The 27420-nt window shown below is 65.8% G+C and overlaps 2 protein-coding genes across 6 annotated transcripts; one reads left to right on the top strand and one right to left on the bottom strand.

The window, feature by feature from the left end:
• Nucleotides 1–581: 581 nt before the first annotated feature.
• BMP1 (bone morphogenetic protein 1) lies at nt 582–22185 on the top strand. Of its 5 annotated transcripts, none has more exons than XM_080370254.1 (20): nt 582–986; nt 9752–9865; nt 9952–10104; nt 10204–10321; nt 11211–11389; nt 11495–11600; nt 12810–12934; nt 14544–14659; nt 14933–15035; nt 15553–15669; nt 15749–15894; nt 16195–16390; nt 16483–16608; nt 16723–16883; nt 17003–17183; nt 20756–20881; nt 20968–21095; nt 21193–21406; nt 21510–21760; nt 21991–22185. In XM_080370254.1, the coding sequence occupies exons 1-20, from the start codon at nt 845–847 to the stop codon at nt 22126–22128; spliced, it is 2940 nt and encodes a 979-aa protein (XP_080226380.1). In that variant the 5' UTR covers nt 582–844; the 3' UTR covers nt 22129–22185. The 5 variants fall into 5 exon arrangements, 3 of the variants coding, with proteins under 3 accessions (XP_080226380.1, XP_080226381.1, XP_080226382.1); XM_080370255.1 differs by having other exon boundaries at nt 585–986; nt 21994–22185; XR_013924609.1 differs by lacking the exons at nt 20756–20881; nt 20968–21095; nt 21193–21406; nt 21510–21760; nt 21991–22185 and adding exons at nt 18333–18444; nt 18583–18955; nt 20048–20441 and having other exon boundaries at nt 589–986.
• Nucleotides 22179–26519, bottom strand: PHYHIP (phytanoyl-CoA 2-hydroxylase interacting protein; the record flags this gene model as incomplete). Its single annotated transcript, XM_080370258.1, is given in 5 exon segments — nt 22179–24977; nt 25111–25228; nt 25425–25599; nt 26356–26504; nt 26507–26519. Coding segments are annotated over 5 exon segments (990 nt in total). The 3' UTR covers nt 22179–24442.
• Between the last annotated feature and the right edge of the window lie 901 nt (nt 26520–27420).

Genomic DNA, 27420 nt, shown 5'->3' with positions numbered 1-27420 from the left:
GGGAGGGACTGAGGGGTCAGGATCAGTGCTGGGGGACACTGGATGGGACCTGGGAGGGCAGAATTGGTGCTGGGGGACACAGGATGGAACCTGGGGGTCAGGATCGGTGTTGGGGGATGGAGAATGGGACCTGGGGGGTCAGAATCGGTGCTGTGGGATACGGGGAGGGACTGAGGGGTCAGGATCAGTGCTGGGGGACACTGGATGGGACCTGGGGGTCAGGATCAGTGTTGGGGGATGCAGAATGGGACCTGGGGGGTCAGAATCGGTGCTGGGGGACACTGGATGGGATCTGGGAGGGCAGGATCGGTGCTGGGGGACACGGAATGGGACCGGGGGGGTCAGGAATGGTGCTGGGAGACGCAGGATGAGCCCGGGGAGGGCAGGATCGGGACGGGACGGGACCATACGGGACGGGACGGGGGGGGGCACGACCGGGACCAAGGGGTGCAGGAGCGGGATCGGGGTCTGCGGGTCGGTGGCTGGGGGGGGGGAGGGGGGGGGCTGCGGGCCGGGTCCCCGGCAGCAACGCGGCCCCCCCCCGCCCCCCCGGCGCTGGCCCCGCTCCCAGCCCTGCGCCCGGGGCTGCAGGGGCCGAGCTCCGCGCTTGAACCCGCCCCCGCCAGATCTCATTTCCCTAAAAAAAAAAAAAAAGAAAAGAAAAAAAAAACAACCAAGAAAAAAAAAAAAACCAAGGGGAAAAAAAAAAAAAAGAAGGGGGAGAGAGGAGGGGGAAAAAAAAAAAAAAAAGGGAGCGGAGAAGGGAAGGAAAGAAGGGAAGAGAGGGGGGGAAAAAAAGCCGCCCCCCCCTGCCCCCCCTCCTCCGCCCGCTGCCCGCGGAGCCATGGCCGGGCTGCGGAGCTGCGGGCTGCTGCTCTGCCTGCTCCTGGCCCGGGCCATGCACTTCCCCGACTACTCCTACGTGCTGGAGGAGGAGGAGGAGGAGGACGCGGAGCCCCTGGACTACAAGGACCCCTGCAAAGCCGGTAGGACGCGGGGGATGCGCGCCGGGGGGCGGCCGGGCAGACAAAGGGGAGCGCGGGGGTGCTGGTGTGAGTGTGAGTGAGTGTGAGTGAGTGTGAGTGTGCCCCGCACTTCGGGGCTTTGCACGGGGAAACTTCGTGCTGGCCCCGGGGCCGGGGGCTCCCCGCTGCCCGGGGGGGGGGCACAGCCGGCCCCGCTCGGGGCTGCATCTGGTTGTACTTAGGGGGGGGAGCCGGGGGGGGGGGGGGCTGGCCAGGCGCCCCGCTTTCTCTCCCCAGCCTTGGCCGCACCGACAGCTGTCAAAGGCAGCGGGCAGCCCCCCCTTAGCCCACCCCAGCACACCCCAGCGCCCCGTGCCCCCTGGCTTTCCCCGCTCCCAAAGCCCAGCGAGGGCCAGCTCGCCACCCCCCACCCCGGGCTGCAGCCGTCCCGGGCCAGGCTCAGCCCCGGGCGGGTGTTTGCCAGGGGCTGGGGTCCCTCTGTGCTGGGTCGGGGGGCTGCTGAGCTGTCCTTCAGATTCTGGGAGGGCTGGGAGCAGGCTGGGTGCCGCGGGGTGGGGGGACAGCCCCAGTCTCCCAGAGCGCGGTGGAAGGATTTGGGGAGGGGGGAAACTGAGGCACGGGAGGGACAGGCAGGGCTGCGCACGGAGGTGAGGGCAGGGGTCTGGCGGGTCCTGGCTGGAGGATCACGTTTCTCTTTAATGGCATTGTCTGCACTGGAAGGCGGCTGTTGATATAAGTCTGTCTCCATGAGGGCTTTTTCTGGCCAAAAATCCTTCCCTTCCTGCCCTCCCGGGCTGAAACAGCTAGGCTTGCAAAACTGTCCGGGACGAGCCGGCTGGAGCCTCCGCCGCGCTCCCACTTCATCCCCTGCACGGGACAGACGGGGCTTCGTCCGCTGATGAACCCAGCTAATTAAAGCTGCCTTTGCCGGTGGCCCAGGGCTGCCCCCCCCTCCCTGCTCCTCTGCACCCCAAAACCCCCATCGCCTCCCCGGGGCAGCGAAGCGGCTGCTCCCCCCACCCCGCCTGCCTTTACGAGATCCTTATGTGACTAATTTAATTACAGCAGCTCTTCCCTGGGGGCCCGGGGGGGGGGGATCCAGCCCTGCCACGCACCGCCTGAACCGAGGATTTACCCCGGGTTGGGCTCCGTAAGGCCAGGATGGTGGGGTCCAGCAGCCAGAGCCCCCCCGCGACACCCCCTGACCCATGCATGGGCTTGGTTTTGTTTTGGGGTGATGAATCCCCCCTTCCCCAGGCTTTGAGCTGGAAACCTCTGAGCACCGAGGCCTCGCCATCACCGCAGCTCCCAACAGGGCTACTGGGAGGGGAAGCACCGGGAGAGGAATTTGGGTTCCTCGGCACAACTCATGCCAGAGGTATCCTGAGGCCACCCGACGGCTGCCCGCAGCTCGGTGGCCGCCCCGGTGATGCCACCCGCCTGCAGCGGTGCCAGCGGGCCATCCCCACCACGGGCAGGGAAGAGCCGCCCGTGCCGCCGCGTCTCTTCCAGGGATGCCAAAACGGGACCGCTGGGAGATCCGGCCCTTGGACCAACCCCCGGGCAGCGGGAGGGAGGAATTAGCCGTGGCCCCAGTTTCCCTTCACCCGGTCAGCAGGATATCCAGGTCTCGGTGCCCAGGGATGCGGAGAGCAGCCGGCGGGTCGGATCCTGGTCGCATCTCCGGCTGGGAAAGGCAGTCGGCATTGCTCCCGCCACCCCAGCCGTGCTGGAGTTGCAGCTCAGCCGGGGCTCGCTGTGTTTGCCGAGCCTGCACCAGCACTGACCAAACACGTCCAGCCCCAGGGTTTGCTCTTGGCTCATCCCAGGGGTCCCGGGGGGGGCTGCTGAGCAATTTGGCCGCAGGGATGCAGCCCGCCTCACTCCCCGTGTGCAGCTCCATGGCCACGTCTGGGGGTCCCTGGCTAAACTGGGGGGCTGGCATGCTTCTGCCGCCCACAGCCGTGCTGTCACCCTGCTTGTGGGGAGGGGAGCGTGGTGGTGCGCAGCTTGGCAGGGGCTCACGCAGCCCCCCGAGACGGGTGCTTAGGGGGAATCTGCTCTCCCGTGCTGTTCATGGGGAGGCTCAGCATCTCCTGCCCACGGGGCGGTGGCAGAGCCGTGGGCAGAGGTGCAGCACGTGGATGGATGGGGCTGGGGGCCTGAGCCCCCCTCCCCAGCCATACGAGCTTCCCAGCCGTGCCTGGAGCGCTCTGGCTCCGGCTGCCTGGGTTTCACCTAGATTACACTTTCCAGGCGTAGTCAGCGGAGGCTACTGGTTGCAGTCACACTTGTCAAGCTGCCCAAAAATATTTTCCAGCCGTTATATGTCACTTATTCATGCAGGGTAAAAATCCACCCGCGGAGCCGGGGCCGGCGGGAGGCCTGCGGTTCAGGGCTCGGGATGGCACAGAGACCTTGGAAATCTCAGCCTGATCCCGGGATCTGCTTTATCTTTGTGTAATCACCCGTTTGGCGCGGCGGCATGCTCCGGCGGGGGCCGGGTGTGCGATGGCGAAGCCGGGGGGCTCAGTCGCCCGCCTGCCCTTGCTGCCCCCCCCTGCTCCCGGCTCCTGGGAAACACTCCGGCTGCTGATTCACGCCGGCGGGTCGTGGCAAGGGGGGAGACAGCATTTCCTGAGGCTTTATCCGCCACCGCCGCCATGCTGGGGCTGGGAAACACATGGCCAGTGGGATGGGGCGGCCTTGGGGAGCTGCGGCCGGACCCAGGGAGAACAAAGCAGCCTGGAGGGATACAGGGAAAGGAGGGAGCATGGCTCATGGGCAGTTTTCCCTAAATTTTTTATCTTGGCTGTGCCACAGGGGTGTTTTCTGGGTGAGAACGTGCCCTCTTGGTTGCCCGTGGCTTTGCTGGGGCTTCCCGGAGGCTTCTGGCATCGTGGCAGGGAGAGAAGCCAGTGTCCCGCTGCATCCCGCTGAGCTGCGGAGGGCGGGTGTCCCGCTTACAACCTGGCCGAGGGCTGTCGGTCACCCCTGTCCCATCTACCCAGGGGGGTTTGCATGGCAAGCCCCCCCTCCAGACACGTGCAAAAGGCAATGAGAATATGCCCCTTAAGCAGCTCGGCCAGGGAGTTGCGAGCAAACTTTGGAAAGAGTTAACCGGTGCCTGGGGGGGGGGGCTGGTGGGGACAGGATTGAGCAATAAAAGTGCAACGGAGCATGTGTTTGCCACCAGAGCCCTGGGACAGATGCACACAGGTCTGGGAGCCCTTGGGAGCTGGTGTCCGCTGGCAGAGCCGGTGCTGAGCAGCAGGGACGGGCACGGTGACGCTGCCAGGGCCAGCCCTGCTGGCGTGGCCGCCCCGTGCTGTGGGAGCCGGCGTTACCCCCACATGCACCGAGCCAGGTGTCGGGGCGCGTCCCCATCGCCGATGGGCTCCGGTCCCTGCTCTCGCCACGCTGCCGCTGGGCTCCCCTCCTTGCAGGGGAATGCAACAACAAGCCCCCCCCCCCCGCCCCTCCGGTCCCCTTGGCAGAGCAATTTGCAAATATTTTCCTTTCCAGCAGCTCTCCCTTTCACAAATGACCGGTGCCGCTGGCCCAGGCTGTGTTTTGCTCAGCGCCCTGGCTTTGGAGGGGAGGCAGGGAGAGCCTGCTCCCCGCACACGGCTCCACAGAGCTCCTGGCTCCTTCCCGGGGGCTTTGACATGCCTTAGGTTTGGCATCCTGAGCCCCGGAGAGGGCCTTCTCCTCTTTTTGCTGTCATGGGAGAGGAGCAGAAGGAAAATCCTTCCCTGGAGTGACCAAACCATCCCTCCTGCTCCCGGACACTCATTAGCTGGAAGCAGTTTGCTGCCGCAGGCTGTGTGTGTTAGAAGCCAGGCTCCCACGGTGCTTACTTTACGCGATGCTGCGCGGCACAGAGTGGGCAAAGGGCTCAGAGCCCACACGCCGATACCCAGGGCTGCGGAGGGAATTTGGCCATGGATGCCCAGGGGATGCTGCGTCCGGGCGGGATGCGCCTTGCACCGCAGACGAATGCAGGAGGGGAACTAGGGAGAGAGATCATCCTTCCGCCTTGGACACCGTTCTTCAGCATTTCTGCCTTCCCCGGCTGCTGGGATGCTCTTTCTGCCCACACCCTGGGGAGAGGACAGCCGGGCTGCCGGCAGGAGGGTGCTGGGTGCTGGTACAGCACCAGGTCTCACAAAGGCACTGGCTGGGATAAGGATGTGCCGGTGAGGAAACAACAGGCAGGGGGTCCCGCCTGCCTGCAGGGACAAAACTGGTCCAGAGCTCTGTGCCAGGACTGGCTCTCCAGGGGGGCTGCCCCTTGATGCCGAGCGGCTCTGTCCCCCAGTGCCTCAGTTTCCCCACTGGTTGCAAAGGTGCTTGTGATCTGGCCTGGCTCCCAGCCTGACTGCCAAGGCTTGAATTCCTGCTTTGTGCCTGCTGCACTCGTCGGAAGGTGCTCTGGGAAAGCAAATATTCCTCGCCCCGGCGTTTACAGGCTGGCGGCTCCCTCTCTCCGGCTGCCGGCGAGGGGCACCAGGAGAGGGGCCGTGTTGCTGCTGGGGGAGAGGAGAGGGTCCGGCTGCCCCCGCTGCATGCCTCCATCCCATCCGTGGGGTCTCTCCCAGCTGCTGGCAGGCCGTGGGGAGCAGGGGGACGCCTGGCACCCAGCAGGGACCTCGGCAGGAGGCAGCGGGAGCGGGGGGCTGCTCCCCTGCTCCCACAGCCCCTGGGATGCTCTGCATCCCTCCGCCTTCGCACCCACGCCTCCACCCCGGGGCTCTCCGGGCCGGGCAGACCCCCGAGGCCAGGGGGGACCCCCAGCCCAGGGTGCCCGCTCCTTTCGCCATGGCCCTGGTGTGTTTTGCCGTGAGCTGCAGCTGGGCTGGCGTGCGGGGGCGAGGGGGCGGCGCAAGGAGCATTCCTCACATATTTAACGGCTCTGCTGAGCCAGTGGGATGCTGCCCCAGTGACTCCACAGCTTTATGACCCGGCAGCTCGGCTGAGGCTGGGATCTACCTATTAAACCTCTCTCCTCCATCCCACCCCGCAATGCCTCCGTCCCCGGCTGGGGCAGAGCAGCTCTCTCCCTGCCTCCTCACACACTCCAAACCCTTCCCTCTGCTCCAGCCTCGCACCAGGAGCGATGCTCGTGGCTCGGCGTCACACGAGGACTCGCAGTGGCTGGGCTGGAGCTGCTAAGCCAGTGAGGGAAGGCTGGGCTGAGCCTTTGCTCCCAGGCAGGGGATGCTGGTTGTCCTGCCGGAGCCGCCGGAGCCCATCCTGCCCAGTGCTGCTTTGAGGGCGGTGGGAGTCACACAGGTATGAGGGTCCTTCCCGGCCAGTGCCATGCACTGGGGCTTCTTTGCCCCAGACTGACCTGGAACATGATCCTGTCCTATCTGCTGCCGTCCCCTGCCAAGGCTTCCCCACCGCTCTGTTTGCTTTTGCCTGCTCACCAGGACATCGTGTTCACGCCCCAGTCTCTTCCCGCTTTTTTTTTTTTTTTTTTTTTTTTTTTTTTGTCGTGCAATATGGTTCCCAACCTTGGTGGAATGCGATGTCAGGCTCATTCCAGACTCCTGGTGATGCCAGAGAGGTCAGACCCATGGGTACCCCTCTCCACTGCCCATGCGTATCAAGGATGCTGAGTAGCTCCTGCATCCCTGGCGTGCTGTGGCAGTAGGGACAGAGGGACCCTGCAGGGACAGCCACCGAGCTGTGCGCGGGCAGGAGATGCCTGTAGCATCGGGACAGGGTGCTGCAGGGGTTGGCCCCGGTCCGAATGAAAAACCTTGTTTGTCTAGAGCTTCAGCCCCGGGGGTTACGTCACCGTTCCAAGAACCCAAAAGAAAACACATAGCACAAAAAGTCAAACAACAGCGGAGTGCTGAGTTATCTCCTGGCTTCAGGGTGAGGAAGAGCTCGGTGGGAGTCTCAGCAGCAGGTCCCAAACAGCTGGTTGTTTTCTGGGTGGTGGGAGCGATGTGCATGGCCAGAGCCTGGATGCTCCCCCTCTCCCCTTCCCTATTTCTGTCCCCGTTCCACCCTGGCCGATGGGGATGACGCTGGGGTCATTGTGCCCCCATGGCAGTGCCTGCCCTTGAAGCCGGTGCCTGCTGGCACCGCATCCTGCTGGCATCACGTCTGCCCCGCTGGCACTGCATCCTCCCCGCTGGCTCCGTCACGGCTTGGACCTTGCCCCCCGTGCCTGCAGGGCCAGCGCTGGGCTGAGCAGAGGTCAGGATGCGGCACAGCCCACGGCCTCCCGGGCTGGGAACAGCTCAGGGCACTGGGTCCACAATGGGGATGGCTGGGGAGCACTGGGCTCTCTTGGGCACCGTGCCGCGGCAGGGTGAGGCTGTGTGCTGCGGGGCATGGGTGCCGAGAGCTGCGGTGCCTCGGTGGGTGCTGTCTGCTTCCAAGTCGGGCTGGCACCTCCCCGCTGCAGCCCAGCCCGGCTCTGCCGTATGTCTCTCCCCTGCTCTGACCTGTGCTCTGCCAAGCCCCCCACCAGCTCCTCACCACCCACAGGCCTGGGACCCCTCCTGCCCCCCGCACAGCGCTTTCACCCCATCAGCCCCCCACTTGCAGGGGGTCCCCTTCACTTGCAGGGGGTCCCCTCCGCCTCGGAGGGAGGATGCTCACTTGGCAAGCTGCTGCGGCACACAGTGGAAGGGACAAGTGGCAGCAGCATGGCAGCGTCTCTGGCAAAGCCCCTTGGGGAGGTTAGCAGCGGCTGGGGGATTTTGGCGAGCAGAGACCCCCCCAAACCACTCTGCATGTTGCCGGGGCCAGGTTGCATGGGGAGTGAGTGGGAGGAGGAGGCGGCCGGAGCCCAAACCAACGTGGAAGTTTCTCAATCCAACGCTTTGGGCTTGTCCCCAACGTGTCCTTAACGGGGATCGCTGCCAGGACACCCCCTCGCCACTACCCCACGTCTCCAGCGTTCCCTCCGGGAACAGCAAGCTTCCTTCCCCCCCAGGCCAGGGATTTTTTGGGGAGTCGAGCTGCCTTGCGCTCCTTGGGAAACCAGCCCCACGTCCCCATGCTCGCCTGCCCGGCTCTCTCACGTATCCCAAATCCCTCACATATGGTTTCTATATCACTTGGCTCTGCCGGCGCTTGCTCTGCTGTAAGCGAGCTTACTTTCCCTTGTCTTTCCATGCAGCTCTTGGCACGGGATGCTCGTCCTTCTTCCCGGCCCTGGTCCTCCCCCGCGCTGCCCGTTCGGACACGTCTCTCCCTGCCTGCCCCGGGGAGGGTGCGGGGAGGCCAGGGCCAGATCCTGCCTCTTCTCTGCCCTCAAATTGCAGCCTGGCCGTGCCAGCGGCAGGTCGGTGCCAGGGGAGGTGCCGGCCCCAGCTTGTTTGCTCTTCCCTTGGCTCTGCCACAGGTCTGCTCTCCACCCCAGAGCTGCTTCTGCTGGGATGCACCCACCGCCCCGCCGGTGCTGGGGACAGACCCAAAACGTGGCTTTTTTCACCCCAAAGCACTCCACGCTGCTGCCAGAGCAGGGTTTGGGCTCGGTGCCGTGCAGAGGCGCAGGGTCCGGCCGCACCGGGGTGCCCAGGCTGTTCCTCTGGCCCCCCCGTGTTGGTTGTTTTGGACCTGTCAGGGTTATCCTAATTGTCCCATCTTGTTTTCATAATTAGTGGCTCTTTTGGGATCCACTTGCTAATTGCTTGGAGCACGAACTTGGCACCGCTCTCCATCAACCCCTGCGCTGGTCCAGCCACCCCGCTCCCCACTGCTGCCGATTCCCTGCCCTTCCCCATGGGCTGGCGAGGGCAGGGGGTGCCCAGGACCACCCATTGGCCCCATCTACCCACAAACCCGGGTGAGAAACCCAGCTCCACCCCACAGCGGCCACATCCAGAGCCTCTGTGCCGGTGCTGGCGCGGTGGCACGCCATGACCTCAGCCAGCCCTCGTGCTCAAGCCGCGGCGTTTCCGCAAAAGCCGGGTCCCCGGGGCTCAGCGCCGGCCAAGTGCCGAAGCCGGGAGCCGCGTCCTGCAGCGTTGACTCACAGCGAAGCCGTGGCGAGAGGGAGGGCAGAGAGCAGGGTGGGAGGAAGAGGAGGAGGAGGAGGAGGAAGGGCTGTGCAGGGTTATGTCCTCCAGCCCTGTGACGCTGAAGCATCTCTGCTGCCCCGGCCCCGCGGGAGCTTTGGCAGAGCGGTGCTGGAGGGGCTCCTGGCCCCAGCAGATGGACGGACAGACGGACGCCCCTCGGCTGGCTCCGTTCCTGTGGGTGCTGGGCGCAGCCGGAGCTTCCCGGGCCATATGGCTTCACTTCGTGGTGGCAGATGACTCGGAGGTCATCGGAGCATCCCGGGGCTGCTGGAGCTCACACCGGGCTGGGGGGCAGGAGGGGGGTCCCGAGCCCAGTGTTGGGTTTTACAAAGCGGGGGGTGGTGGTGGTGGTGGGCAGGGAAAGGAAGAAAAAAATCACTTTTGCAACACAAATAATAACAGAAACCCTAAAAAAGTGATGGACCGGGCTTTATGCAAACCAGATGTCAGCGTGGGGCTGGCTCCAGCTGCTGGGAGAGCCGACACGGTGGCGGGCTGGGGAGTGGGGGAGCCCGGCTGGCACCACGCTCGCTTCCCTCCCAGCCCCCAGCTGAAGGAAAGAGGGAGGAGGAGGAGGAGGAGGAGGAGGAGGAAGGGCTTGCCTTCCTGTTCAGCGGCTTGCGGAAGGGCTGGGCCTGGGAACCCCAGCCCTGGTGGGGTTTGGGGTCCCCCGGCATAGGCGTGGGGGGTTACACCTCCTCCCCGCCGCCTCCCCAGCTGCCTTCCTGGGAGACATCGCCCTGGATGAGGAGGACCTGAAGCTCTTCCAGGTGGACCGGGTGGTGGACCTGGCACGCCACACCATCACGCACCTGCCCACCAACTCCTCAGGTACCACCGCAGCCCCAGCCCTCCCAACCACCTCCATCCCCAGGGGCTGCCTGCGCTCAGCCCCCCCCCCACCACCACCCCCACAGGCAGCAATGCCACCAGTGCCAGCCGGCGGCCGGGCCACCAACGGCGCAGCCGGGGCCAGCAGCGGGCACGCAGCCGCCGTGCTGCCACATCCCGGCCGGAGCGAGTGTGGCCAGACGGGGTCATCCCCTACGTGATCAGCGGCAACTTCAGCGGTGAGTGCAGGCGAGCCGGGGGGGGATGGGATGCTCCATCCCCGGCGTGCCTCAGTTTCCCCACGCCGGGCTGATGGCCCCCGCCGCCCCCTCCTGCAGGCAGCCAGCGAGCCATCTTCCGGCAGGCGATGCGGCACTGGGAGAAGCACACCTGCGTCACCTTCCTGGAGCGCAACGACGAGGACAGCTACATCGTCTTCACTTACCGGCCCTGTGGGTATGTTGGAGGGGGGGTCCCAGGCACCGGGACCACCCTGTCCCATGGCTTTTGCAAGGAGGGAGCGTGGCGGCTCGTGGGAGCAGTAATTAGCATGTCTGGCTGCCGTGCCTTGGCACCAAAACACCCGTGTCGGCGCGTGCGTGGTGCTAACCGGCTGGCCCTCAAGCCACTGGGATTCGTGGAGGGCTGGGACGCGAAGGGGACCCGTCCCTGGGGTCTGGTCCCTGCGGGTGGCAGGGGCACAGGAGCTCTGGGAGCTGTGGCAGTCGTCACCCCGGGCTGGGGGCTGAGGTCGGTGGCGCGGCACCAGCCCGGGCTTGCAGCGGGGCTGATGCCAAAGGAAACAGGGGTTTGGAAGAGCTCAGCGTCTTCACGCGTCAGGGCACAGCCCCAGCCAAGCAGATGGTGGTTAGGAGGAGGCTTTCCCCTGGAACAGGCTGTGCATGGCGGCGGGGGGTGCCGGCCTGCGCCCCGGCACGGGCGCGAACCCTGAGCCTGGATCCGGCACGGACCAGCCGAGCAGCTGGGCACGGGCAAGAGGCCATCCTGGGTGCAGGATGGGCACCCGTGGCAGCAGCATCCTGGGGTGCCGGGGCTGCCCGCAGCCGTGCCACGCTGTGCCGTGCCCTGCTAGGCAGCCTGGGGGCAGGAGCCGAGCTCTCCCAGTTTGCAGGCAGAGCTGGGGTTGGAGGCATGGAGCTCGCTGCGTGGGCAGCGCTGCTGAAGCTTCCAGCCAGCTGAGGCAGCCGGGATGCGTCCACACCGCACGGGACCAGGGGGGCTCATGCGCCCACCCTCAGTCATGTCTTTACCCGGGAAGCGCCGAGATGGCCACGGCCCAGGGGTATCCCACTGATCCACCTGGTGTCCCCCATCTCCCCCCCAGGTGCTGTTCCTATGTGGGCCGCCGAGGAGGGGGACCCCAGGCCATCTCCATCGGCAAAAACTGTGACAAATTCGGCATCGTGGTGCATGAGCTGGGCCACGTCATCGGGTTTTGGCACGAGCACACACGCCCCGACCGGGACGACCATGTCTCCATCATCCGGGAGAACATCCAGCCAGGTAAGGACCAGCCTCCCTCCTCCTCCTCCTCCTCCTCCCTGCCATGGGGCGCTGCCAAAGCCGGGGTCCCCTCTGACGGTGTCCCCTTCCCTCCTGCCTCCGCAGGGCAGGAGTACAACTTCTTGAAGATGGAGCCGGAGGAGGTGGAGTCGCTGGGTGAGACGTACGATTTCGACAGCATCATGCACTACGCCAGGAACACCTTCTCCAGGTATGTGGCTGGGGTGGCTCGCCCGCACGTCCCCATCCTCCCTGCAGCGCTGGTGACTGTGGACCGGGTCCCCAGCCCCAAGGGATGGTGGCACAGGGTCCCCAACCCCAAAGGAAGGTGGCACAGAGTCCCCAGCCCTGAGTGACAGTGCTGTGGGGTCCCCAGCTCCAAGGGATGGTGGCACGGGGACACCATCCCCAAGGGATGGTGACACAGGGTCCCCAGCCCCAAGGGAAGGTGGCACAGGGTCCCCATCCCTGAGGGATGGTGGCACAGGGTTCCCAGCCCCAAGGGATGGTGGCATGGGGTCCCAAGCCCCAAGGGACGGTGTCACAGGGTCCCCAGCCCTGAAGGAAGGTGGCACAGGGTCCCCAGCCCCAAGTAACAGTAGTATGGGATCCCCAGCCCCAAGGGATGATGGCACAGGGTCCCCAGCCCCAAGGGAAGGTGACACAGGGTCCCCAGCCCCAAGGGATGGTGGCACAGGGTCCCCAGCCCCAAGGGATGGTGGCACAGGGACGCCAGCCCCAAGGGATGGTGGCACAGGGACGCCATCCCCAAGGGATGGTGACACAGGGTCCCCAGCCCCAAGGGAAGGTGGCACAGGGTCCCCATCCCTGAGGGATGGTGGCACAGGGTTCCCAGCCCCAAGGGATGGTGGCATGGGGTCCCAAGCCCCAAGGGACGGTGTCACAGGGTTCCCATCCCTGAAGGAAGGTGGCACAGGGTCCCCAGCCCCAAGTAACAGTAGTGTGGGATCCCCAGCCCCAAGGGAAGGTGGCACAGGGTCCCCAGCCCCAAGGGAACGTGGCACAGGGTCCCCAGCCCCAAGGGAAGGTGGCACAGGGTCCCCATCCCTGAGGGATGGTGGCACAGGGTCCCCAGCCCCAAGGGAAGGTGGCACAGGGTCCCAAGCCCCGAGGGACGGTGGCAGGTTAGCAGCTTGCATGGAGTTAATGCCTGTGGTGCAAGGCTCCCGTCTCCAGCGGCACCGTGCCACAGCATGCCGGGCAGGATGAAGCCCCATGGAATCCCTTTGCAGGGCAGGGTGGATGCTGTCCCCGCGGTCACCTCTGGCAGGGACACGTCCCCGCTGACTCACCGGCCTGCAGGCCTTAATTAGCCAGGCTGTTTTTAGCATCCTTCAGGGAGCAGCCACAACCCGGTGCTTCCCAGCCGCTGCTCAGCCCCTGCCTGCTCTCGCCCTAGGGGCATCTTCCTGGACACCATCCTGCCCAAGTACGACGTGAACGGGGTCCGACCTGCCATCGGCCAGCGGACGCGTCTGAGCAAAGGGGACATCGCCCAGGCCCGCAAGCTCTACCGCTGCCCGGGTGAGTGCCACCGGGACGGCTCTGCCAGGCCCCGGGCCGGGGTGGTCTGTCACTGCTGGGGGGCTGCAGCGGCCACCAGGCTGATCAACCTGGGGTCAGCGTGCACGAGGCCGTGCCTCCCGGGGAATGACTCCGCTTTCACCCCAAGAACTGACAAGGAAAGCATCACCCTGGGTGCAGCTCCTGTTTCCAGTGGAACAATGCTCTTTGGGGTCTTCCTCACCATCAGACCCCCTGCAAGGACCACAAAAGTTGCCTTTCTCCGTCCGTGGCACTTTTCTGGGGTGTTTGTGAGCAGAAGCCAAATGCAAGACCTCGGTGAGCCATGGGGCTCTGCTCCCATGACCAAGGGCATCCTCAGCTGCCCTCTCCTCCCGCTCCTCCAAGAAAAAAGCATCCCCCCTAGAGCATCCCCCAAAGAGCATCCTCCAAGAGCAGAGCAACCCCTGAGAGCATCCTCTGACAACAGAGCGTCTTCTGAGAGCAAAGCATCCTTAGAGACCATCCCCCAAGAGCATCCTCTGACCCACCCCAACAGCCAGAAGGTTTTGGATGAGGCAGGGCCGGGCGTTATGCAGGGCTGTTACCCGTGGGATGGGACAGTATGGTCCCACCGCACCCATCCCAGGGCCGAGGGATGGTGGGCATGGCCGGTGCACGTTTTGGCACCTTGAACGGTGCTGCGGACCATGGCTCATGTGGAACAGCATTGCCCTGGGCACTGGGGAGACTGGCACGGAGTCCCTCGGCTGCAGGCATGGGCTCCGGGACTGTACCGGCAACATCTGCAAGGAGTTTGGCTCCCACACACTCCTGCTTAATTCCAGCAACTAATTAGCAGCCTGGAAGAGGGACGCCTTTGTGAGGGGCCCCAGCAGCCGGCCGTGCCGCGTTCAAGGAGCAGGACTGTGAGCACAAGCAGGAAAAGCGATTAGCTCGGAGAGGGGGGGCCAAAAAAAAAAAAAAAAAAAAAAAAAAAAAAAGCCCGAAAAAAGAAGCCCAAAAGCAAAAAGCCCCTCTGCAACTCTGGCTTTCCCTTCCCTTTGTTTCCACTGTAAAGCCAGGAGGGAAAAAAGGCAACGAGCCCAGGTTTCAAGCTGCCTGTTTTTTAACATTTCACCTTTCATCTCGCGGCCCCCCGAGCGGGAGGTGGGGGGCGGCTGCCTTGGCCCCGCGACAGCCGGAGCGAAGCGCCGTGTGCCGTGGCCGCGGCGTCATGTGGCTTCCAGATGGCAGCGCTGGGTCGGATCCAGCCACGGCTGCGTAAACCTGCCCAGAGCCCAGGCGGCGAGCCGGGCCCCCGCGGCGTGGCAGGGCACGGGGGGGCCATGGGATGGATCCTGCCCCCGGGGGTCGGCGGCTGGGAGAGGGGCGCAGTGTTTGCGAAGGGATGCTGGGGAGCTGGGGGCATCGCCGGCTGCGCCAGTGAGGTTTGGGGCTTTTGGGGGTTGCTGCAGCGGGGCGGCGATGGGGCTTTTTGGCAGAGCGGTCCTAGGGGATGAGGATGTGGGTGGCGAAAGGGCAAAGCGGCTGGTCCAAACCCGACGCTGCCCATCCCGATGCCGGGGGCTTCCCGGGGGTCTGACCCCTGCTTTTCCCCCCTTTGCAGCCTGCGGGGAGACACTCCAGGACAGCCAGGGCAACTTCTCCTCCCCTGAGTTCCCCAACGGATACTCTGCCCACATGCACTGCGTCTGGAGGATCTCCGTCACCCCCGGAGAGAAGGTACCAGCTGCTGGTGCAGCGCCGAGGCACCCCACCTCCTCCCGGCCCTCCTCCTCTCCCTCCCTGCCCCATCTCCCATCCTTTCTTTGGAGTGCCCCTAACCCCAGCATCCCGCTGCCTCACCGCGGTCCAGGATGCTGCCGGGCATCGCCGCAGAGTGGGTCCAGGGGCCATCTGGACCGCTGGCACCCAGCACTGCACTCTGGCAGACGGAGACCCCGCAGGGCGCGGGGAGGGGGCTCACCCCACGTTTTTCTTCCTCCGCAACCTTAGATCATCCTGAACTTCACCACCCTGGACCTCTACCGAAGCCGGCTGTGCTGGTACGACTACGTGGAGGTGAGAGACGGGTTCTGGAGAAAGGCCACGCTGCGAGGTAACCAACCGGGAGCTGTTAGCCTGGCCGGCCGGCACTGCCTGCCCCGCTGCCTGCCCGCTGCCCTCACCTCTGCCCTGCGGGGATGCTCCGGGTGCAGGCAGCGGGGTGAGGGGCTCCCCTCCGCCTGTATCCCTGCCCGACTGTCGTGTGCCAAAGCCCTGGGGTGGGGGGAGCTGGCCCCGGAGGGGTTCTGAGGGTGAAAGGGGCTCCTGGTTTGCTCGCCCACACCAGTGAAACTGGTGAAAACCCCAGTCGGCCAGCACGTCTCTCCCCAGGGAGATGCCAGTATCTCATCCCGTCCCCTTGAGCTGGACGTTCCCCAAATCCCAGCTGACCCCGCACTCTGAAATAACCACGTTCTGTGAAACAGCCAGACAAGCCGGAGGGGAGCGGGGGGAGAAGCAGCGCTTTCCCTTTAGGATGCTGGCAAGGGGTGCTGGGGGGGACTGGGATGTGGTGGCGAGGAAGAGGAGGGTGCCCAGCCAGCGGCAGCCCAGCACACCTTCATCCCCAGGCAGGTTCTGCGGGAACAAGCTGCCCGAGCCCATCATCTCCACCGACAGCCGCCTCTGGGTTGAGTTTCGCAGCAGCAGCAACTGGGTGGGCAAAGGCTTCTTTGCCGTCTATGAAGGTAGGGGCGGGCAGGGAGGGGGCAACGGGGCCGGCGGTGGGGCAAGGGGGGCTCAAGCAGCTTCTTCTCCCTTTTCCAGCCATCTGTGGGGGGGATGTGAAGAAGGACAATGGGCACATCCAGTCCCCCAACTACCCCGATGACTACCGGCCCAGCAAGGTGTGCATCTGGAAGATCACCGTCTCCGAGGGCTTCCACGTGGGCTTGACCTTCCAGTCCTTCGAGGTGGGCGAGCATCCCCCCATCCTCCCCCACCGCACCAGTCCCCCCACTTCCCTGGGGTGGGAAGGGAAAATCTCCCCAGCATCACCCCCCCGACCCAACGCACCCCACGGGACAGGCGTGGGGCTGCTGCTGCCTGGCTACCCCCGTCCCTCCCCACCGCCTCTGTGCCTCAGTTTCCCCATGCAGCAGGCTGGCTCCCTGGGCCGGTGGGTGCGTGGGTCTGAGAGCGTGGGCATAAGGGAAGGGGCTGGGCAGAGTTTGGGGGTGCTGGGGCCAAGACGGTGTCCCCCTGCCTGGCAGATCGAGAGGCACGATAGCTGCGCCTACGACTACCTGGAGATCCGGGACGGCAGCGGCGAGTCGAGCAGCCTCATCGGGCGCTACTGCGGCTACGACAAACCGGACGACATCAAGAGCACCTCCAACAAGCTCTGGATGAAATTCGTCTCCGACGGCTCCATCAACAAGGCGGGTTTCGCCGTCAACTTCTTCAAAGGTAGGAGATGCGCCGGGGGGGCAGCGGGGGCGGGGGGGGGGGGAGGGGGCAGCAGCCCTGCCTGCCCGCTCAGCCCCCTTGTCCCTGCCCAGAGGTGGATGAGTGCTCGCGTCCCAATAACGGCGGCTGCGAGCAGCGCTGCGTCAACACCCTGGGCAGCTACAAGTGCGCCTGCGACCCCGGCTACGAGCTGGCCTCTGACAAACGCCGCTGCGAGGGTGAGCATCCCCCCGCCACCCCCCCCCACCCCCACCCCCACCCCAGGCAGCATCCCTAATCCCAGGGACCCCCCCCGGGGACGTGATGGATGCTGGGTGCCTCCCGCCCTGCAGCCGCCTGCGGAGGGTTCCTCACCAAGCTCAACGGCTCCATCACCAGCCCGGGGTGGCCCAAGGAGTACCCCCCCAACAAGAACTGCATCTGGCAATTGGTGGCCCCCACCCAGTACCGCATCTCCCTGCAGTTTGACTTCTTTGAGACTGAGGGCAATGACGTGAGTCAGCCGGGGAGCAGCCCCTCTCCGCCGTGCGTGTCCCCCGATGCTGCTGGTGGCTCGCGGGGTGGCGCGGCCGTGCTGCCAGCCCCGTGTCCCCCGGTCCTTGCACCCCGCAGGTCTGCAAATACGACTTCGTGGAGGTGCGCAGCGGGCTGACCGCCGACTCCAAGCTGCACGGCAAGTTCTGCGGCGCCGAGAAGCCGGACGTCATCACCTCCCAGTACAACAACATGAGGATCGAGTTCAAGTCCGACAACACCGTCTCCAAAAAGGGCTTCAAAGCCCATTTCTTCTCAGGTAGAGCCGCCCGGCCCTGGCACGGGCGTCCCCTGCCCTCCCTCACCGAGCTGACCCTCCCTGCGCCCCCAAACCACCGCTAACGCCTGTCCTTGCCCACGCCGGGGGTGCAGCCCCCGGTCCCAGCCCGGTGGCAGGGTGATCCCTGGGTCGTTGCCCTGCGGGGTCTGAACCCCTCCGAGCCTCTGGCAGCCTGGCTGGCAGCACGTTTTGCTGCCTTTTGGGGCTTTTCCCCTCTTTTGGAGAGCAATTGGGTTCTACTTCAGATGCTGGGGTGCTCCTGGGGGGTCCCCAAATGACCGGTGGGTGCTGGGCTCCAGCTGCATCCGCAGGGGCAGGGGGGATGCGCTGGGGACTGGGATGCGCTTAGCCCTGGAGGGGCCAGCGCTGGCCAGGGGGGAGCAGCTCTCTGTCCCCCCAGCCCCACCGTGGGCCGGGCACTGCACCCCTCGGGCAGCACTGCCATGGGGAGGGCGGCGATGCCCCGCTCTGCTGCCTGCTGCGCTGCTACACCCCGCTACGCTGCACGGCCACGGGCTTCCTCTGCTTCCTGGGCAGGATGCTCCGCATCCCGGCCACCACCGGCGGGGGGGGGGGATAGCGGCACCCGGCCACCACCACGTCTCAGGTCTCTGGAGTGGTCCCTCCTCCCGAAAACCATTACCTGCCTCTCCCTGTCTGTTCTCTGGTCCTCTCGCATCTCCTGGGCCACCCCGCCAGGAGATGGTGTCACCTTCGGCTGGGTCTTGGGTTGGGTAGGGATGGGGACACGGAGTGAAACGCACCGCTGGCCGTGGCCAAGCATCACCCAGGGCTGGTCCCCAGGCTGGGGGGCTGCCGTGGGACCCTCCTGCAAGAGAGGGTCCCCCTCGGCACGGTGCGATGCCCTGGACGTCAGCCCGGCCATGAGCAACCGACAGCACCTCCTGGGCTGGGCTGGGTCGGACCACCGATGCCTTGCACCACCTGCTGCTTTTTGGCCCCGTCGAGGCCATTTTTGAGGGGCAAGCGTGGCTGCTGAGCGGCAGAATCCAGCACCCCCAGGAGTCCTCGGGGTTCCCCAAGGCAGCCCGGCCACTGGCCAGAGCGGCAGAGACCCGCGGGCCGGGGGTAGAGTGTCTTTGCTTTATTTTTTTAATTAAAACCAAGGCAAGTAAGGTGGCCCAGCGGGGCCCAGCCGTCGGGAGCTGGCACCCTCCAGCAAAGCGAGACCTCGGGAAAGCCCAGCGGCCGAGTGGCAGCGGGATCAGGGGGCAGCCGGGTGAGTATCCCCTCACCACGCTTCGGGCTCCTTCCCTCTCCCCTTTGCCTTTCTTCTCTCACTGGGATGTCTGGTGGTCCCATGGGGGCTGCCCCTATCCTGGACCACCAAACCCCCTCTCTGCCTCTCCCCGTTCAGGTCTCGGGCTTTCCTGGCAGCAGGACCACGCTGGAGGACTCGGCCACACCAGGGTCCCTCCTCCGGTCCCCCCCCCAGGGGTCTCTCCCGGCCGGTCCTGGGCAAAGCATCTCCCGTGCGGCTCCTTTTTAGCCGCGGAGGGTCTCTGCGCCCCTTCCCCGGACAGCCACCGAGCCCTGCCCCTCGGTGCCACGGGCAGCCTGGCCGCCCGGGCACCCGTTTTCCCCCGATGAAGATGTGGCCCCTTCCTCTTCCTCCTCCTCCTCCTCCTCCTCTTCGCGGGCCGGGGCGATGGGAGGCAGCAGCCGGCTCCCCATCGGCTTGCGCGTAAGGATGCGTTCGCCCGGGAATCCACCACGGTGTCGGCACCCAGGTACGTCCCCCCGGCTCTCCACCGAGTCCTGGTGCACGGGGGGTCCGTAGCGGGGTGATAGGTGCAGGTGGGGGCTGCGGGGCGGTGAGCAGCCCGGAGCCATCGGATGCACGCCGGGATAACGGTGAGCGCACGGCAATGCCGGGTCGCGGCGAGCAAGCTGGTTAGAATAAAGGATTGCTAAAGACACCGACCCGGTGGGCTTCTTTCCTCTGCCAACTCTCTCCGCTCTTGTCTCACCCGCCCAGGCTCCCTCCGTCCTGCCGGCGGGGTGATGCCGCGCTCGCTCCCCCGGTGCTGGAGCTGCTCTGAGCCCACCCGGCCCATCCGAAGCCCCTTCCCATCCCCAAACGAGCCTTTCCGCCTCGCTTCCTCTCTCAGACCTAGGAGACGTCAGGTTACAGCCTCCGGTTGAGAGGCGGCCGCGGGGCTTGGGGCTGCCCCGAGGGGCTGGGGGGCTGGGGCAGGACCCCCCCTCGCTGCTGCTGCTGGCTCCAGGAGGGATGCTCTTCTCCAGCATCGCTATGAGTTCGGAGAGGGATGCTGGGGTGGCTGGTGCCCGCTTGCTGCTGGCTTCCCCCCCCTGCTGCTGCCCACTCCCCAAACCATCGCCCCATGGGGAGGGGGAGTAAGGAGGGGCGATGGGCCATGGAGCATCCCACCCTGGCCCCAAAGCGGGGGCTCGGGGGGGGGGGGGGGCTGGTGAGCCCCGAGACGCCGGCCATAGGGACCTCAGGCAGGTGGTGGGCACTGGGAGGTAAGTACGGGCCAGCCCAGGGGGGCACCTTGCTCCGGGCGAGCCCGAACCCCTCCGCTGCCATTCCCGTGCCTCCCCCAGCCCGGCCACCCCCAGGAACCCACCCGAAGCCCATCCTCATCCTCCCAGGGCCAACCATACTGCCGCCTCCTCCTCCTCCTCTTCCTCCCCACAGAGCCGCTCGCCGCTGAGCCCCAGCTGCACGAGGGGCTCGCGGGGGTCCCCTCCGCTGCCTTGCTTCCCCGGCTGCCGCTCTGCATGCCCGCCGCCCCCACCGCCCCCCACCGCCCCCCACTCCCCCATCGCTCCCCGCCTTTCTCCCTCTCTCTTTGCAGAGAAGAAGCAGCAGCTGCAGCCCCCGAAATCTCGCCCACCCGGCCTGAAGTTTCGCCTGCAGAAGCGGCCGCGGGGCCCCTCCTGAGCCATCCCGTCCTCTCCATCTTTCTCAGGAACGCCGCGGTCCCGGGTGCCGTGGGGAGCACACCGGGGCCGAGCCGAGCCGTGCCGCCAGCCCCGGCACCCCCTTGCTTGACAGAACTGGTTGTTGGCCTTATTTTTAATTTTTTTTGGAAAATTTTTTTTTTTTTTTGGTTTTACCCCCATCCCCGTTGTTTTTGTCATTGACCAGCTGACCTTGTGGTTCTTTTTTTTCCCGATTTTTACCGTGTCTGTGACATTTCCCTATCGATGAGTAAAGAGGGACACCCGCGTCCTGGTCTTTCTTGTGCATCTTTGGTTGTCACTGTGTGTTTTTCTGCCTTCCCCATCCGTACCCTAAGCAGGTAATGGTTGTGCCCGTGGGTGAGCCCATGGAGAGGAGGACCCATCCCACCCACCCGTGGGGGCTGCCCGGGCTCGGGCAAGGAGGGACGGTGGTTCTGCTTGCTGCTGGCCGTAGGCGCTTGCTTGGCTGGTTGCTCCCCGGAGGGCAGCGGCGTGGGGCTGGGGACCGGCACGCAGCGGGCAGGGCTGTGCCGTGCCGGGATGGTGGTGGCTGCGCCCTCCCACCCCGCTCAGCCGCGGTCCCTCTGCTCTCTCGGCAGACAAGGATGAGTGCTCCAAGAACAACGGGGGCTGCCAGCACGAGTGCCTCAACTCCTTCGGCAGCTACGAGTGCCAGTGCCGCAGCGGCTTCGTGCTGCACGACAACAAGCACGACTGCAAGGAAGGTGGGTCTGCACCCCAGACCCCCTCCCTGTCCCCAAGCAGGACCCCCCCTTCCCATGCACCCATGACCCCATCGTTGTCCCTGCAGCCGGCTGCGACCATAAGGTGACATCCACCTCGGGGACCATCACCAGCCCCAACTGGCCTGATAAATACCCCAGCAAGAAGGAGTGCACCTGGGCCATCAGCACCACGCCGGGGCACCGCATCAAGCTGGTAGGGATGGAGGGGGTCCCAGGGGGGTGGGCAGCACCAGGGGGTCCCGTCCAGCGAACCCCGCTGGGTGCCAGCGGCTCGGCCGTCGCCTCCGCAGACCTTCTCGGAGCTGGATGTGGAAGCGCAGCAGGAATGCGCCTACGACCACCTGGAGATCTACGACGGCAAGGATGCCAAAGACCCAGCGCTCGGCCGCTTCTGTGGAGCCAAAGAGCCTGAGCCCCTCATCTCCTCGGGCAACAAGATGTTCCTCAAGTTTGTCTCCGATAACTCCGTCCAGAAGAAGGGTTTCGAAGCTACCCACACCACAGGTACCACCGTGGGGCTGGGGAAACCTGGTGCTGGGGTGGGGGGAGACCGCGGACCCTCCTAAATCACCCACCCACCCCCCGCCGCTGTTGGCTTCTCCCCCAGTGTGCGGGGGCCAGGTCCGTGCTGAGGTGAAGACCAAGGACTTGTATTCACACGCACAATTTGGGGATAACAACTACCCGGGGGGCTCGGACTGCGAGTGGGTGATCATGGCCGAGGAGGGCTACGGCGTGGAGCTCATCTTCCAGACCTTCGAGATCGAGGAAGAAGCCGACTGTGGCTACGACTACATGGAGCTCTTCGACGGCTACGACGGGACAGCCCCGCGCCTCGGTCGCTTCTGCGGGTCCGGGGTGAGCTGGGGGTGGGGGGAACGATGGGGTGGTCCGGGGGGGGGAGCAGAGATGTGAGGTCGCAGGGGCAATGGGTGAAGCTGAGCCAAGCCAGAGCAGTGCAGAGAAATCCCTGGGGGGATATTTGGGGTGGTACATGGGGGTGCAATGGTTTTGCACCCTCCCCGTTGTGAATCCTGCCCCATCCTGGGGATGCTCATGCTTCTGAGCACCCCTCTCCCTCACCCCAGCAGCCCCCGGAGGAGGTCTACTCAGCTGGAGACTCGGTGATGATCCGCTTCCACTCGGACGACACCATCAACAAGAAGGGTTTCCACCTTCGCTACACCAGCACCAAGTTCCAGGACACGCTGCACACGAGGAAATGAGGGCCGGGGGTCCTGGCCCCCCCCGCGGGCAGGGGAGGAGGAGGAGGAGGAGGAGGAGGAGGAGGAGGAGGAGGGCAGGGAGGAAGGAAGCGGGGAGCACTGCCCCGCACAGACTGCATGGAGGAGCACACAGCCAACCTCAGCACTCAAGACACGCTCGTACGGGGCCCCGGGGCTCGGGCGCCCATGGGCACAAGGGCAGAGGGGGGGTCCCCTCCGCCAGCAGCCGCCCCCCCGGCGCTGGGGGGGGGCTGAGCGGGACCCGCTCCCCTTCCTCGAGCCGGCCGCAGCTCTCTGAATGTACAAACCAGTAACCGGGAAGAGCCCAACACACAGAAGGTGCTGTCTCTCTCTTGTACCGATGAAATAAATACCCTTGTACTTGGCGGGGGGCAGCCCCAGCCTCTTTGCTTCCACCCCAGCCTCCCCCGAGGAAAACGGGGTTGGGCCGGGGGGCAAGAGCACCCCAGAACCCTGCAGCAGACCCCCACCCTGGGGGCTGCCCAAGGAGCAGCTGAAGGAGCAGTGCAAGCAGCTAATTGTCATCAACTTCTGCCCCAAGGCAGGCGGCACGGCTGGGCGGTGGGTCCCGTGCTGGGTGCTGGGTGCTGGGTGCTGGGTGCTGGGTGCTGGGTGCTGAGCTCTGTCGCTGCAGGGAGCTGCCTGCTCCCCCCAGGACTCTGGGCAGCTGGGCAGGTAGGTGCTGCCCCCACACCTTTGTTTTGCACCGGAGCCCAGCTGGAAGAGCATCCCAGCCCCATCACATCACCTTCCCAGCACGGGGGGTGGGGGTGGGTGCCATGTGTTGCCCCCGCGTCCCCACACCGTGCTGTCCCCCTGCACCCACAGCAAGCCAGCGGCAGATGGCTGGTGGGCTGCGGCGTGGGCCCCCCCGTCCACCCCATGCTCCCTCATGCCTCGGCACTGCTGTGCTGCCGCTTGGGGACACGGTTTTGCGTCCCCTCTGTCATCTGGTGTTCTGGTGGCCCGCCTGGGGCACTGGGGATGCTCCGCTCCCCGTCCACAGCGGGATGCTGGGGATGTGCAATGGGGTCGGTGTGGAAAGCGTTGCCCAGGGGGAGTTTGGATGCCCTGGCAGGGGCTGTGCCCAGACGGGATGGTGACGGGCACCAGGGTTTTCCATCCAGAAGGGTCTGCAGCCTCGGTGATGGGCGAGGGTGTGCCGAACCCAGGCTTTGGTGGGTGTCCCAGTGCAGGAGGGTGGCTGTGGCTGTGGCCTCGCTGCCACAGCACCCCTCCGTGCCACCCTGTGCCCCCATCCCAGCCCTGTCCCCCCCCTTCCTTGAGCTGAACCGGGGTCTGGAGCCACTTCCCCAGGTCCCGGGGCGGGGGTTGGGGGACAGAGGCGCGTGACACGGCCGGTGGCGACCGCACACAGTTTATTGACACACCGCCAGCACAGCACAGGGATGCTCGGGGACGGGGAGGTTGTTCTCTTCTACCGTTACAGCGTGCATCGCATACACAGAGACGGGGAGCGGGCAGCCCGCGGGGGCCGGTACGCAAGCACCATGCTGCCGACGGCTCATGCGGGGGGCGACGGAGGGGAGACACGGGGTGGTGGTGGGGGGTTCAGCTCTGTTCCCCCCCAACCCCAGCTCCTCTGGCTGCCCGCTGGGCCGCGGGGCCGGGGGTTTGGGCGGCACAGCGACGGCTAGAGCAGAGAGCAAACACAGCGCTGCACGACACGGGGGACACGCCACGACGTCCCCCACACCACTGCGGACACGTGCACCACGACTGCAGCCCCCAAGCGGTGCCGGCGGGAGCGGGGGTCCCTGCCCAAGCACCCCTCCATCCCCGGGAGCAGTTCAAAACCGGGGGGTGGTGGTGTTTCCAGCCTCTTCGCTGAACCCCCTGGGGTGGCTGGGGAGCCCCAGCCCCAGTTGGCAGGGCCAGGGCTCCCCGAGTGCTGCATCACTGGGCAGGGGGGCGAGCCCTGGAGCAGGGGGCCAGGGGATGCGGGGGGATGCCGGAGAGGAAGGGGGTCCCGCAGCGGCTGCGTAGCGCAGGGCAGAGCACGGGGCTCACGCCAGCGAGGATGATGCTGGTCAACCAGTCCAGGAGAGGAGGGTCTCCCCCCTCGGGGCGCAGAGCGGCGTGGGCTCTGCCTCCGTGCTGGGCGAGCATCCCGCCGGCTCCTTCCTCAAGCGGGCAGGGGCACAGGCAACGTCGCTATTTACACCGGCCGGGTCCCCCACACCCATCCGGCTCCTCCACCCAGCAGCGTCCGTGGGAGAAGCCCCCGCGGCGGGCACCTGTCCCCCTCCCCGTCCCTGCCTGCATCCCAGCCTTAACGCCCCACACTGATGTTGCACGTCTTGCAGCTGGGGTCCTTTTTGGCGTTGGCGGTGGAGAGGCTCATCAGCTGGTGCCCGCTGATCTCCCCCAGCACGCCGAGGCTGAGGTCCACCGGCTCGGTGTATATGACCTCCAGGATGCTGTCCTGGGCATGGCGGTACACCAGCTCACCCTCCTCCACGCAGCACGTCAGGAACTTGTTGGAGGAAATGTCCAGTTGGGGTAGACGCTCCCGGCAGAAGATGTCTCCTGAGGAACCCTTGGGTGCCAGGACCAGGACGACGTAGTGGTAGGCGGTGTACATGCAGTAGAAGTCCGCGAAGTAGAGGTTGGTGTTGGGGTTGAAGAGACGTTGAGCCGGGATCTGGAAACGGTAACGACCGTAGGGCGAGTCCTGGGGGGGCTGCCCGGTGTTGAATTCGGTGTTGCAGCTGAAGAAGATGCCGTGCAGCATGCCGCTGGTGGGCGAACCGTGGCTGCCGCTGTTGTCCTTCAACGACGGCTTCATCACGTTCCCACAGTGCATCCTGCGTGCGGGGACCGGGGCGAGGAGGAGGAGGAGGGACACACAGGGGGGACACACACACACAGGCAGGGTCAGGGGACGTGGAACCCAGCAAGGAGCGGGTGGCCCTGTGCGGGGAGCAGGGACGGGGGTACCTGACGTGCTGGAAATACTCCTTGTGCTGGTTGCGGTAGAAGACGGAGAAGCGCAGCATGCGGCCGGCGATCAGCTCGGCTTTCTCCTGCAGCTGGGCCAGGTGCTCCTTGGCATAGTCTGGGGACGGGGACAAGGCCATCAGGGAGTCTCCATCCCCCCTGGCAGCCCATCCCTGCCCGCAGCTCCTGCTCCCCACACCTCCCGCCTCCCACTCATCAGCTGCCGCTCCAACCAGCCCGGCTTGCGCAAGCTCACGGCATCGCCCCCGTCCTCTTCCCGGTTCCCGGTTCCCAGCCGCCCCCACCACGCTCACCCCCGGTGCAAAACTCCACCGTCTCGCTCCAGCCGGACACCAGGTACTCGCCATCGCTTTGCTTGACGGCCGTCTGCACCGCCACGCTGTACTCGGTGCGGGGGCTCAGGAACCAGTGGCCCCGCACCGTCATGGGCAGCGGCACCGCCTTGGCCACCAGCTTGGTGGGGACATCCTGCGCCAAGGGACGAGGGTCAGGCAGGACGCCACCCCCCCCAACCCCGCATCCCTGCCCGATGCTGAGGGGATGCTGCTGGGTACCACACACGCTGCAAAATACCCGCACCAGTGCCTCCACCGGGGTGCCCAGCACCGAGACACCCCCAAAGCATCCTGCTGCCGTACCCCCTGCTGCCCACCCTGCTCTGGCCCCAGCCCCTGCCCCAAACACCTCCCAGCAAAGCCACAGCTGGGATGGGGGCACAGGGTGCCCCCCGGGGGGTCTCGGGGACCCCTGGCTGCCAGCAGCATCTCGGGGTGTCAGTAGGCCACCGAGCAGCACTGCAGTGCAGAGCTGTTTCTGTGGCAACAGTGGATGCTGAAGTCGGGAGACACAGGGGAAAAAAAAAAATTAAAAAATCCCACCCCCCTTATTATTGGGGAGGAGAAAAAAAAAATGTTAAACATTAAATACCATCACCCTGGCAACCGTGCTGCTAAAACCGTCCTGAATTAGTGACTCGCTTCCAGGGGGAGGGGGAGTGGGAGCTGTTTGCAGCTCCGCTCCCCGGCGGCGGCTCGGGGGGGGGTCCGTCACACCTCGGTCCCCATCCCAGTTCCCTCCACCAGCCATGTCCAGTGGGTGATCTGACCCCAAATCAGCGTGGGAGTGGGCTAGAACCGTGTTTCCCCCCTCAACCCCCCCTCTGCTCTCCCCAGGCTGGGGGTCCTGCATCCCCCTGCCCCCCACCCTACCAACCCCCAGGCTCACCCGATGCTTGAACTTGTTGGAGTTCTTGTTCTCCTTCTTGTTGAGGTCGATGAAGTAGTGGGTGACCCTCTCCAGGTCCCCCTTCTCCATGGCCCAGGAGATGCGGAAAGAATCGCAGGTGATGTTGTTGATCTCGATATTTTTGGGGTGGAAAGCAGCTCCATGGCCAGAGGGGCTGAGCTCCTGCGGGCAGAGCGTGGCGGGGGGATGCTGAGCACGGTGGGGGTGCTGAGCACGGCGGGGGTGCCCGCTGCCCACGGTGGCAGCTGCCAGGCCGCCCGCGCTGGGGGCCCCGTGGCGGAGCAGATGGCACCGGGGTGGGAAAAGCGGCCGGCAGCCAGGAATAGGCAACGCAGGCAGGAGCAGGCAGCGGGATAGAGGGAACAAGCCCGATCGGGCTGAGCAGGGGCCCCGGCCGCTCCCCCGGGATGCCGTGGGGCCCCGGCTCGTCGCCAGCGGGTGTTTCGGGGTTTGCTCAATACCGGGTGGGGAAAGAAAAACAAGGGGAGCGGAGGGAGTGCTGGGAGAGGGGAGGGTTGCATGCAAGGCGGCTGGCACTGGAAAAGCTGGATCTGCCTTTGCCCTGGCCCGCAGCCGCCCCGTGCCTCAGTTTCCCTGCAGCTGGGGCTGCGCTTGCCCCCTGCACCCCCAGGACCCGCTCACACCCCCTCCCCAGGGTGCTCACCCCACTCACACCCCCAGGACACGCTCACACCCCCTCCCCAGGGTGCTCACCCCACTCACACCCCCAGGACACGCTCACACCCCCTCCCCAAGGTGCTCACCCCACTCACACCCCCTCCCCAAGGTGCTCACCCCCCTGCACCCCCAGGCTGGGCTTTGCACCCCGGGCTGGGGGATGCGTGGGCACGGTGGATGCCATCGGTGGCACCACGGCGCAGGAGCTGGGGGACACGGCGAGGAGGCTGGAGGGGGGGGAGAGTGTGAGTGCCCCCCACCCTGCAGCTTGCTGCAGGACCCCAGGGCTTGACGGGCAGCGCCGCAGTGGGCGCCCACCCAAGCTGTGGCACCGTGGGGCTGCCATTGCCCCGGCCACCCCTCACG

This window comes from Falco punctatus, assembly GCF_963210335.1.
Source record: "Falco punctatus genome assembly, chromosome: 20".
NCBI lineage: Eukaryota > Metazoa > Chordata > Aves > Falconiformes > Falconidae > Falco > Falco punctatus.
Note: the sequence above shows the minus strand (reverse complement) of the source record. Positions and strands in the feature narration are given on the sequence as shown.

Bases quoted from the DNA above. Each gene is read 5' to 3' on its own strand.
- BMP1 (XM_080370254.1), top strand. From the start codon at position 845: ATGGCCGGGCTGCGGAGCTGCGGGCTGCTGCTCTGCCTGCTCCTGGCC. The intron at 10,322-11,210 runs GTATGTTGGAGG...TCTCCCCCCCAG, and splicing joins TTCACTTACCGGCCCTGTGG to GTGCTGTTCCTATGTGGGCC. The intron at 17,184-20,755 runs GTAGAGCCGCCC...CTCTCTCGGCAG, and splicing joins CAAAGCCCATTTCTTCTCAG to ACAAGGATGAGTGCTCCAAG.